Source organism: Rhipicephalus microplus, chromosome 1, assembly GCF_043290135.1.
Source record: "Rhipicephalus microplus isolate Deutch F79 chromosome 1, USDA_Rmic, whole genome shotgun sequence".
Classification (NCBI taxonomy): Eukaryota; Metazoa; Arthropoda; class Arachnida; order Ixodida; family Ixodidae; genus Rhipicephalus; species Rhipicephalus microplus.
The window spans coordinates 277496907-277509056 of NC_134700.1; the positions used below are offsets into that span (position 1 = coordinate 277496907).

Sequence of the window (12150 nt, forward strand, 5' to 3'; positions counted from 1 at the left end):
TGGCCGGCTGAAGAGCCTACTACTGTTGCACGCAGTGCTACACTGCTTTCCATCACATGTTTTTCGCTCGATCGGCCAGTGATGGGACCCTGATGAACCTGGTGTGAGCTTGAGCATGGCCGCTAAAATACAGTATGAAAGTGCGGGCAGAAGTGGGTCCTCTTGCCTGCCGATCGTCAATACACTTGCAAAAGGGACTAAAGTTCACATTGACAAGCCACACGTTTTTCCCTGCAGCACTGCTGAAGGGAAGCCTGCTGCTAAACACGCGTGCCACGAGGCTAATAAAATTAACCCTGTCAAGCATGAACAGGATGGGACGTTAAAGCTAGTGTTTTCAGTGGGCATGGCGGTGAGCGTTACCCGATTCCCAAGCCAAAGAATGATTAGTGCGGCCATAATCCACATGCACATATTAATCCAGTTAAAGAGGAGCCAGCCACTTTAACGGTGCGTCCAGCGGCAACCTTACCCTTCCAGCCGCACTGCAGTAAGCTCTACACCAAAACATAGATGGATGGACGTCCATAGCTTGCACAATTGCAAGAATCCACGTGGGAGGTGCATGCCTCGGATAGGCGGGCACTGCTGAAGGGAGCTGGAGCACAAAATAGGAGGTGTCGCAAACACCTTTGGCTGTTGGAACTGCCGCCGCCTAAAGGTGCTTGGCGGCATGCCTCGGACAAGATTGTGAGGGACGGGAACATTGGGAGGACGACTGTCGATCCGCAGCCTTGCCTTCTTGCACAGACCCTGCAGAGGCGGGGCACCGGGGAGTGGTGCCGCCAGTCCAGGTGGGGGACGGGAGCTAAGCTCGTCGACGGTTTGGCACTTAGGGAGCGCACAGACTGCAGTCCCTTCAGGCGTCCGTCTCGCCACGAAGCCGCAGCCGTGCGAAGTCTTCGAAGATGATGTCATCATCATCTAGGCTGGCCGCAGCATCCCTACGCAACAGAACGAGAAACTTATTTATACGAGCAGCATCGGCAAGGCCAACTTCACAACGGTGAGTTTCTGGATGCTCTAGCAACCTCTGTTACAGAGCATGGTAATGTTGACAAATGTATTAAAGAAGACAGTTTGATCGAAGTTTCATCACAGCTTAAGTTTGCGTTTCCCTGAACAAAGTGCAAAACTACAAAGGAAACAAGTTGCTTCCCCAAAATGGAAGAGTCACAGTGAGTAAAGAAAATAAATAATTGCTTGCATTATGTATGTATCGCATAAAAGCTTACATGAGAAATTATTTATTTAGGACATGTTTTCTACTTTCCACCAGTCCAGCAACCTGCAATAAAGTTGCGATGCTGCTCAGTGTCTCAGAATTCTGACCAACTTATTATCTCCCCTTTGACTGCAAGGGATACAATGAAACCGGTCTCTTGTGAGGGTGATTCTTCTCATTAAAGGAATCGGCTCCCTCATGCTTCTGTCTCCAAAGATAGCACTTAACATTTTTTTCACCCAATTAACAAGAGCACCTGCATGCACATTGTGGTACTGTCATTAGTTAGCTCTACCAATGTTCCTTAGCCATATGGTCACTTTAAATACAAGAGACACCACAAGCTTCTCCTTTAGTATGTCAACTTAATTATGGGCAGACAGCACCCACTTTGCAGGCAGTCTGACGCAGTGTTTGAATGGACTAGCTGTCACGAGTGAAGAATGTAAGACGCTCGTGTAAGCCAAGTGTGAAATATTTTCAAACCGCAATTTTGTCAAGCGAAATGGATGTGTGTCATTGTGACCTGATGGTAGTGGTAATAGTTGTTGGGGTTTTACATCCCAAAATCGTGATAATTCTGAGAGGCGCCGGAGTGAAGGGCTCTGGAAATTTTTGCCATCTGGGGTTCTTGAACATGCCCCTAAATTTAATTATGTGGGCCTCAAGCATTTTGTCTCCATCAAAAGTGCAGCCATCGTGGCTGGCATTCGATCCCGTGACATACGGGTCAGCAGTCGACCACCATAACCATTAGACCACTGTAGCGAGTTTGTGACCTAATGGAACGGGCTCTGGACTACTGCGCTGATGGACAGAGAATTGATCCGACATTATGCGAGGCACTTACAGTCAGACCCCTCAAATAACAAAATTGCCAAGGAAGAGCTATTTTTGTTTATTGTTGCCAAAACAGACAAATACGCGCACTAGCTACTTCACACATCCAAATCTTTTTTTTAAAAGAGGTCGCTGATCTTGCCCTGCATTACCTTGCTTTGAAGGAGCTCGACGACACGAGCTTCGCAGTTTAGCAAACTTTGGATAGCTTCATTGTTGTTGTTGCTTTGTAAGTAAGTACATACTGTAATGTCAAAAGCATCAAAAGCTTTGTGTGAACTTCCTTGCGTTTCTTAATATGAGGCAGCATATCTTTCCGAAACACCAAACAATTCTGCATGTAAGCAGAGTGCTGGAAATTCCAGCATGCACACAAAAAAGCGAGCCCTAGCAATAAGCAGTTTACAAAATGTATGTCGGCATGGGGCATGGCGCCACATTTGTAGGTGTAGTAGCTTCAAATGTCATGTGCCAACATGGTTGCCAACAGAAGCATCAGCAAGAGACTGTTCTCAGTAGGAAAAGTCTTGTTTCTGACCGAATGTAAGCAGCAATGGTTGCACAGATGATTGCTAGCGGAAACGTATGTGCCCGACTTGCCGAATGAGCGCTGCTGCAATTTTCGAACTTGCGTGTTTCCAGCTAGCTAGTGGGTTGAAGAAAATGTTGCGAATAACTACCCGTAACATTCGTTATTGCAGGAGTGCTTTTCAAAATCTCGTTGCTGTCGAGAGAGGGCTAATAGATTGAACTTTAAAGATGTTCACCAGGGATGCCAGATTTCCTCACTGCCATGAGAATTTGATTCTTGAGGGCATTTGTTATTGAGGGGTTCAGCTGTATTTGTAACCATTACTGAAATGCTCTAAATTAATGTTTGAGGTACACTGAACATGCATATCAAGAACTTGACAAGAGATGGGAGCTATATGATGAGCAAGCGTTCAAGGCCATCTCATTTTATCAGACAGCATTTGACAAACGAAATGTTTCACCACAAAAACTACAATGGCTAGCTTTTGTTGGTAGCGTCATTTCAGTAAAAAGTGGGGACACTGGAATGTGTCATTAAAGAGCACGTTATTTGTTCAATTAGCCCCGCTCCTGAACACCTGCTAGCAGGTCTGTTTTGTTCTTGCATACAGAACCACAAGAGAAAAACGTACGTGTCCAGCTCAATCAAATTGGTGTCCAATGGTATGGGTCCTGGAGCCTTGGGTTCACTGACAGCTCGAACTGGACTTGATTCTTCGGGTTTCGGATGCATCAGGATAAAAGGCAGCTCAGCTACCAGGTCCCTGGAGCATGCAATGAAGTTTGCCTGGTTAAGTTGCACATGCGTCCTACACACACTGTTGCATTCCAAGCATATCTGTACAAAATAATTATAAAATTTAATATTACAGTACAAAGAGAGAAAGAGACTGAAAGTTAGTTGTCTTGCTGCGACACTCCCACGAAATTGCATGACAGGCTATACTCGGTGACGAGCTACAGAAGAACTAACCGAAGCGCATGCCTGCTGCCGCATCAAGAAATAGTGCTTAAGCTTAGCGATATTTTTTCATTTTGCCTTGCTGAGATAAATGCTGCTTTATTTATTATGAAAGTCAAACAGCTGAGGGAAGTTGTTGGCAAAATACAGTTATTGTTCACTTTGCAAGAATGTTGTCTTTTTCTTTCCATTTTTTAAACAGCACCACCTTTTCATCAGCACGCCAGTTTTTTAAAGTAAACATGGTGTCCATGATGTAGTGGGTCAGTGTGCGGCTGCAAATGCACCGTTTAGTTTTCTGAGAAACATACTCATAATGTGGCACTAAAATGCACACTGAACCATCGAAATGTTTCTCCCATTCACGATGCGAGCGAGCGAAACGGAAATCAACCACAAGCTGTCGTACTACTCGCGGAGCAACGCGAATGTGCAGAAGCCCTGCCTCCGTAGCCTTCGCTCCAATGTCAAGATAACTTGAGTCTAAAGTGGATTTCTGTAACCTTCACTAAAACTTTATAAGCAATCAGAAAACACAGCAACAGCATAAGAACTGACCCTCCAAGTGGTCCCAAGCAGAGCTTCACTTTGACCTTGTACTGCACGATGATGCCAAGGTTCTCCTTCTGTGCTGGGTCTGTGATTCTGAAAACAGTATTCACCACAGCAAGTTTGGATTGTGCTATACACGTGCAGTGTAAAATTGAAATGTTTGTTTTGTTTTTTTTGTTGTAAAAATGGAAAAAAAAAGGTGGGAGGGCATATGCGTGATGATAGTGTTACATGTGTGAGTTAGTTAAGCTACAACCACATAAAATCAACAAAGAAAGCAAAGGGTCAATGAACTTTTCACTTCTTGTGGCTGTAACTACCAAGAAATGAAGCCTCTCTATTCCCATTCATTGTCATCGTCAGCCTGTTACAGTCATATGCAGGAAGAAGGCCTCTCGCAAAGATCTCCAGTTTGCCCTATCCTGAGCGAGCAGATTCCATTCTACCACTGCGAACATCCCAATTTTGCCACTCCCTCCGTCTGCCTTTCTTCAATGCATCTCGTATCCTTTAGTCGGCACTCTGTTGCTCTTACTGTACGCCGGCTCCTATGCATTACATGACTAGCCCAGTTTCATTGCTCTCACTTTGATGTCAACTAGGATGTCTGTTTGTTCTTGGACCCAATCTGCAGTCTTTTCCTGCTTATCTTGCATATGTGGCACAAGAGGTGTTCAAATTGGCATTCCTGGAAAATGGAAAACTTGCATGTGCTTAGCACAATTTCAGAACCCAACCCTGTTTCATGCGTGCCATTTTGGTAGACTCACCTACCCAATACTCACGAGAGCATATAGCGGGGAGACCAATTCTGCACGAAATGCTGTGGCTGTTCTATATTTCTACAAGCAAAAGTGTGCTCACATAGTGGATGAAGCAAGGTTGGTGTCTTCGTGCTTCAGCTGCCCATCCAGCGCCAGACCCCGCTTGTCCTTGTTGTTAGCGAGCAGGGGACGCAGGTAGTACACCTTGGAAAGTGTAAAGCCTGGACCTACCGGACATCCCTCCCTGGAAAGTGACAGGATCTTTTTTTAACCAGATTGTATATTCTGCCGCTGTATGATATTCCACATGGGCAGGGGGTCGGGGGATTAAAAGTCTCAAAGAAGGGTCCTCAAGGAAAAACAGATGTCTTATAAGAGATCCAGTGACATGATGGTGTTATGCTTCTCCACAAAATTATGCAGAAGCCATCGAAATGATCATCTCTTGCCTTTTTGAATCTTCTAATCTTTTGGCTACTGCAGCTTTGTGCATTTTACCTTAAAGTCACATGACCACTATTTGTAGCCACCTTGGTAGTGTCAGCAAAACATGGCACTAATATGTGTGTGCATCTACTATGGTGAGCATGAAATCATTGATGCAACCATTCCCTTGGCACTACGCCCTACATGAATACATTCCCTACTCTCTTCACTGTCCAACCACTTCAGCAAAAACACCCTCTGAATTTCGCAAAAGAAAGCTGATGGGCACAGCCATCTTGTACCTGCTTCGTGGCAGGCACTTTCAGATAGCACTAAAACATGCTGCAGAAAGAGACAGACCGATGCAAGAACAAATGAGGATGGTGAGAAAATGACAAGACACATGCACTGTTGATTCTACACTTGAGAACAAAAAAATATTCTCACTCTGAGTCAATCTCGGCCACTGTGCACTTGTACTGTGCCGTTGAAAAGAGGCAGATGTCCGCAAACTGGCGCACTGCAGCAGAAAGATGAGCAAGCAATTGGTAGCCTTTTAAGCGGTTCCATGAGCTTAGCAAGGCTACGAAAAAATGATGCATATTCTCTCTGTACCATTTGCACATGGCTAAAGTTCAAGAATGAGGCTCATACTCCAAGCATTTTACACTGATGACACCTCTGTCTGCAGCTAATGCTGGCAGAGCGTCGGCACAGCTTTCAATCTACTTGGTATGGCCTACACTTAAATGCAAACATCAGTGACTCAAATTGATAAAGTGCACACCTCCGATTCATGTTAGGCCATGGCACTTAAAGATGATGTGTCATCTGAGAATATCATCTTGACAAAACAATGTGTGTCACGAACAAATGACTATTGTTTTTAATGGAGCTTGGCATGTTACGAACATGAGTTCGTTGGGGGTACAAAAGCCTGGTCTCTGTTTTGAAAAGGCCAAGCAGGCACTTTTGCTCTGGTCATGTGAAGTGTGCAGCTATCTCCTCATCCTTCATCTCGGGTCCTTTACTAGATAGAGCTGTACATACCACGACTTTTGCATTGCTTACAGACACTGTATATCATACCCTGCACCAAAGCCATTGAGGAATGAATGTGAAACACACCAGAGACCTTGACCTTCTTCACAGTGCGGTTAGAGTTGTTAGCAATGTGGACATTGACAGCAATGTCCTCCCCATGATGGTAGAGCTCCTTGTCAAGGGAGGCCTCCAGGTGCAGCTTGTTGGGCGACATGACAAACTCCTTGCTCACCTCCAGGCTGGGTTGCTCTCCTTGCCGGCTAGGTGCATACATGATCTTACGGATAGCCAGACGCACAGAGTTCCTGCAGAAACACATATTTGCATTTAGCACAAAAGTAAATTCAAAGCTGAATCTTCACGAAAACAATTTAAGCTGCATTACTCCCTAGATATTGTCAATTTTCAATTCATCTAAAAGAAGAATCATGAACATCTTTGAGTAACTTGATACCAGGTGACTGGTCTTAGGCATTACAGTAAGTAGTATTCAACTGTGCAGTCATACACACCAACAAACAGAAATACTATATTATATGGTGGTGGTCCTTATGGCATTGCTCCAAGAGAGGCTTAGCCTGCTAGAAATGGCCAGCAATTGTTTCTTCTGAACATCTCTTTCTGTCTCGCATGCTTCACCATGTACTACTTCTATCACTTTGACCCTCTTGGTACAAAAATTTGTTTAATGCGCTTGCGGGAAAACCTTGGGCGTCTTGCAAGGCGACGTATTCTGGGGATTGCGTAGCAAAGCAAGCTTTGCTCACCGCTTGTGAGGCTTGTCTTCGGCGCTGTCTGCCACGTAGCCCTTGAGCTCATAGTCGACTCCGCAGGGCTTGCCTGTGTCCCCCGGAGCGGGCTGAAGGGTTACCGAAGCAGGACAGTGGGGCGGCAGCTCAAAGTAAAACGGGTATGCATTGGGGCCAAGCTTGCGCAGTAGCCGCTCCTGCAGCCGCGTCAATGGTCGTCCTGCATTCTCCGCGAGAGGTGGGTAGATCTGCTCTGAGGCTAGGTAGAGGTCCTTGCGGAACGTCAGTCCCAGTACATCCAAGTCCTCACGACCATATCGGAAAGCTGCCAGCACGTGTCCAAACACCTTTCGCTCCTTTACATAGTCTGGGTCAATCAGGACTACGCCATCTGAAATGAGGCAGTGAAAATTAATACTTTCGTGCTATATTTGAGGACGTTTTGTAGGGCATTAAATTCCTGCATCTTCACTGAAACAGTGATCAGTACAGTACCACCATTGCACGAGACTAAGTAGTCGTGATTTCTTTTAGTATTCATATTTTTGAACTGCCAAGCACATTGACTCATACGTCCAAAAGTGCATATGTCAAAATCATATGTCCAAAAGTGCAACCAGTAAAATACAGTCTAGATATGCAGAACAAAAAAAAGTGGTGCTTTTACTGTCGTGAATACCTCAGCATAACCATGATCTTTGCAGCGTGCCAGAAACATTTGCTCACCTATAGGGTCAACGCTGGTAATGTGGTCCACAAAGTCCCTCTTCCCCAGGTACATTGTAATCTTGCCATTTGGTGAACTTTTCTTGAAAACCCTACATGCAAGAAAAATCGCCACACAACAAAAAAATGTGTAGAGGATGCTCGAATATGTGCATATGCCGTAACTCGCATTGCTGGGCAGCACACAGTAAAGTAAAGCACACAGTAAAGTATATATATATATATATATATATATATATATATATATATATATATATATATATTGTAATGATGAAAAGTAGTAACGGAGCTTCGGCTCTCGCGCTCGGCCAGTGAGGAGACAAGAAAGATGAGGCACAACAAGAACAGCTGGCCTGCAGCAAAGGTGCTGTCTCTTTTTTTGTCTTTCTGCAAAACACACACACACTAATCTCATTACAACAAAGTTTGTTTATAAAAAAAATTCATTATAGAAGTATATTTTTAACACTATATCTTGCCAAAGTACCCTTAATTTATTTCGTCATATCTGGGTTCATTATAATGTGGTTTGTGTGAGTGTGTTTTATATATATATATAAAATGGAGACACAGGACCCGGATGTAAAAGTGCCACTAGTAAACTACTAATGAAAGTCACATTAAAAGGTAGATGTTAATTTAGAAACTGGGCTTCAATAGCCATTACTAGTTTTATGTCATGGACATACCGTGTGCCCCCTTGCTTCTTGGCCGACTCTTCCGCAGCGGCAGCCAGCGTTACGCTTGCGCTCGAAGATGTGTCGTCCATGCTCACTAAGATGACAGCTGCGAGAAACCTGAAAGGGGCACTGCCATTATTACTTTTGTGAACAGCAGGACTGCAGACTCGTCAAGCTCACTTGTTTAAGAAACTGCTTTCTGGTGACGTGCTGAAACAATTGCTCGACTAAAACCACTTTTGAGAGCATTCAAGTGCAATCGCAATTAAGCAAGCCCATTTGTTTCGTTAGAGTAACAAGCACAGTGCAGTGCACTTTCTTGTGAACAGATACTGCTGCCGAGTGCTGACAATAAATTAGAGAACAGTATTCCTCCACCAAACAAGAGCACCTAGATATACATTTTTAGGTCTTTTATACCCTTTTGATATATTTGTCAGTGCCTTCTGAGTTCTCTGGGGAAGTAGACATGAAAATAGATACCTTAGGGTTGATGTACTACTCGTCTGGAACTGAGATAGGGAAGTCCTATGGCATTGAGCACTAAATTTTACATCTAATTTCCTTCTGTGGCTGCGTGTACTACAGAGGCAACTGTCTCTTAATTAAACCAGTTTAAATTATCTAACGTCTTAGCAAAGCATGGTGTATGAGGGCTGTGCTTAGTGCCATTAAAAACGCCATTTGCAGTTGGGAGACGAACCTTCAACAAACGCTGCACTGCAAGACATCATAAAACTTCAACCAGTGGCCATGCCCTGGCATTTGGTGAAGACTCGCTAAAAGTGATTTCACCTGCTGTAAACTACCCGAGTAACTCAGGGGACGAATTGCAACACATGATTACGGAGTTAGACAAGGAGAGCAGAACGGTGGGTCTTTAAATTAATCTGCAGAAAACGAAAGTAATGTACAACAACCTCGGAAAAGAGCAGCGCTTCGAGATAGGTAATAGTGCACTTCAAGTTCTAAAAGGCTGTCTACTTAGGGCTGGTAATAACCGTGGAGCCAAACCACGAGATTGAAGTAACTAGAAGAATAAGAATGGGGTGGAGCACATTCGGCAAGCACTCTCAAATTATGACAGGTAGATTTCCACTATCCCTCAAAAGGAAGGTATATAACAGTCGTATCTTGCCGGTACTTAGCTGCGGAGCAGAAACCTGGAGACTTACAAAGAGGGTTCAGCTTAAATTGACGACGACGCAGCGAGCAATGGAAAGAAAAATGGTAGGTGTAACCTTAAGAGACAAGAAGAGAGCAGAGTGGATTAGGGAACAAACGGGGGTTAAGGATATCATAGCTGAAATCAAGAAGAGGAAATGGACATGGGCCAGGCATGTAGCGCGTAGATAGGATAACTGCTGGTCATTAAGGGTAACTGACTGGATTCCCAGAGAAGGCAAGCTGGTTTGGGGGAGACAGAAGGTTAGGTGGGCAGATGAGATTAAGAAGTTTGCGGGTATAAATTGGCAGCTGCAAGCACAGGTCCGGGTTAACTGGCGGAACATGGGAGAGGCCTTTGTCCTGCAGTGGACATAGTCAGGCTGATGATGATGAAACTACCTTCGCACAATACCAAACGCACCACTCTTGCCATGAGGAAATACTGAGTAATGCCTAAAAGAAATCGCAGCATATCCATGGAGTGAATGATGATGAGCGGGGGGAAGCGTCCCCGTCCGTGCTTTCGTACGTTCGTTCGTTCTTGCTTCCGTCGGTCCGTGAGTCCACCCATTCGTCTGTCCGTCCGTTCGTGCGTCCATCCGTCCGCGCGTCCGTCTATCTGTCCGTCCGTCCTCTAGTATGTCTATTCGTCCGTCCGTGCGTCCATCTAGTGAACACTAAGTACCGCCATCTCGCATCTCCTGTGGCACATAACCGCTCCGCGCGTCCGTCCGTCGATGCGTCCGGCCGTGCGCGTTCATCCAGCGAACACTCCAGTGGCACATACCCGCTCTAGAGCGGGTATGTGCCATCGGTGGCTACGTACAACATCGAAGGATGTACAAAAGGAGCTTCGCCCCTAAAAAAATATGGGGGGGGGGGGGGGGGAGGAAATGAAAATGCAGGTGGCAACAGTGTCTTGAACTATATTATATAGATCTCAGTGGAATTCATATTCAAAATTGATTACACTGCATTCTGGGGCTTAAACAAGGTATGTACTAGGAACATTTATTGAGCCCACATGGTCAAAATGCGAATTATCTGAAATCACTCACCTCACACTGCCGTTGAAGTGTCGGTCAGCGTATCGGCGCGAATAATAATAATATAAAAAAAACGTTCCTTTTTAACTTCTAACAATGAACTTACGACCGTCGAATTGTCGACGGTACCGTTTTGAAAGAATGTTTTATTAGTTGAGAGTGATTCAGTGTTTCACTTTAGCATCCTTCAAAGCGCCTCGCGTCCGGATCGGCTCGTTACACACTGCAGAGGACGTCAACACGTTGAGAGATATCGTCAACATCGCGTATCAAGTGACGCACGCACTACTAGCAAAAAAAAAAAAAAACGGAAATGCAATTTCCGTGCCGATCGGAGCAGCGCGCGCAACACTGGTGCCCTCTAGTGTGGCCCGGGTTCACCTTGCAGCCGCCTGCGAACCTTCTTCGCATTTGTCGCTCCTTTTCTGACAGCTGGGAGAGCGAATGCGAGCAGCGTGCAAGGCAAAGATGTTTCGCTTTATCCCACTGCCCGCAGAGTTTGCGCATGGATCGCTTATATGCGTAATCTATTTCGAGTACAGGGCGTCCGGCCGATACGTTCTCGTCGACTTGACAGGCGGTTTCGTTCCCGCGCAGACCTGCTGCCCGTCTGTCGAGCCCGTCTTTCAGATAGGAACGGGGTAAACACGACAGCTTCTTGGGCCGCGGAGAAAGTCGATAATCCGATATCGGCTATGACTGCGCTCAGCTACGGAGAGAGACAAGGCGGCCAGCGCGCCGCGCACGACAGCCGACAGAAATGGGACTATTTATCTAGCACTTTTGTCTTCTTTACCATTCCGCGCTCCGTACTGAGAGAGACAGACAGGAGTTTGATGTGGGCGTGTTAGGGTAACGTGCTTAAAGAAAAGACTGTGTGTGTGTGTGTGTTCTTTTTGTCTTGTGCTTTTTTGCGCAGTTTTTTTTTCTTCGAGTATGCCCTGAGAAGCTCTCCCAGAGGATGCGCCAAGGAAAAGAAACAAAAAAACACTGAATCCTCGCCGCATAAAAGAAAAGCTACCCAGCCGGACTTTTCCCTCTTACGAAGGACCCGGTGGTCCTTGGTAAGCGCCTGCAGCATGAATATGCAGAATTACATGCGCATGCTATGACCACGTGGCTATGACCGAGGTGCAGATTAATTCTGCCTCGGGTAATATATGCGCAACCAGAAATTGGCGGTGGAGGGAAAAGTATAAGGTTCGACTCGAAAGGAATAACAAATTACAAAGTTAAAGGAAGTTTCGAAACTGCATATGCAGTGGCGCCCCTGGGACATGTGCCCCCGCAGGTGAGCGATTTCAAAGGCCATGTGTTTGTGTGTGTGTGTGTGTGTGTGTGTGTGTGTGTGTGTGTGTGTGTGTGTGTGTGTGTGCGCGCGTGTGCAGCACGGAGCTGCCGAGAAAATCCATTGGAATTTCGCAAAAGGTGTCCAG

The 12150-nt window shown here is 45.5% G+C and overlaps 1 protein-coding gene across 4 annotated transcripts in view; it reads right to left on the reverse strand.

Moving 5' to 3' along the window:
* Positions 1–20: 20 nt before the first annotated feature.
* The window catches only part of krz (beta-arrestin protein kurtz), a 36448-nt gene continuing 24318 nt past the window's right edge, over positions 21–12150 (reverse strand). For 3 of the 4 annotated variants that reach the window (XM_075895538.1, XM_037436190.2, XM_075895547.1), the window contains exons 2-10: positions 8511–8618; positions 7822–7913; positions 7114–7486; positions 6431–6651; positions 5750–5822; positions 4977–5120; positions 4119–4205; positions 3232–3363; positions 21–944 (exon numbers count right to left, since the gene is read on the reverse strand). In XM_075895538.1, coding sequence (XP_075751653.1) covers positions 860–944; positions 3232–3363; positions 4119–4205; positions 4977–5120; positions 5750–5822; positions 6431–6651; positions 7114–7486; positions 7822–7913; positions 8511–8590 — 1287 coding nt within the window. In that variant the 5' untranslated portion in view covers positions 8591–8618 and the 3' untranslated portion in view covers positions 21–859. Of the gene's footprint in view, positions 945–3231; positions 3364–4118; positions 4206–4976; positions 5121–5749; positions 5823–6430; positions 6652–7113; positions 7487–7821; positions 7914–8510; positions 8619–10726; positions 10865–12150 lie in introns of those variants that run through there. The other variant, XM_075895542.1, reaches the window with a different exon arrangement.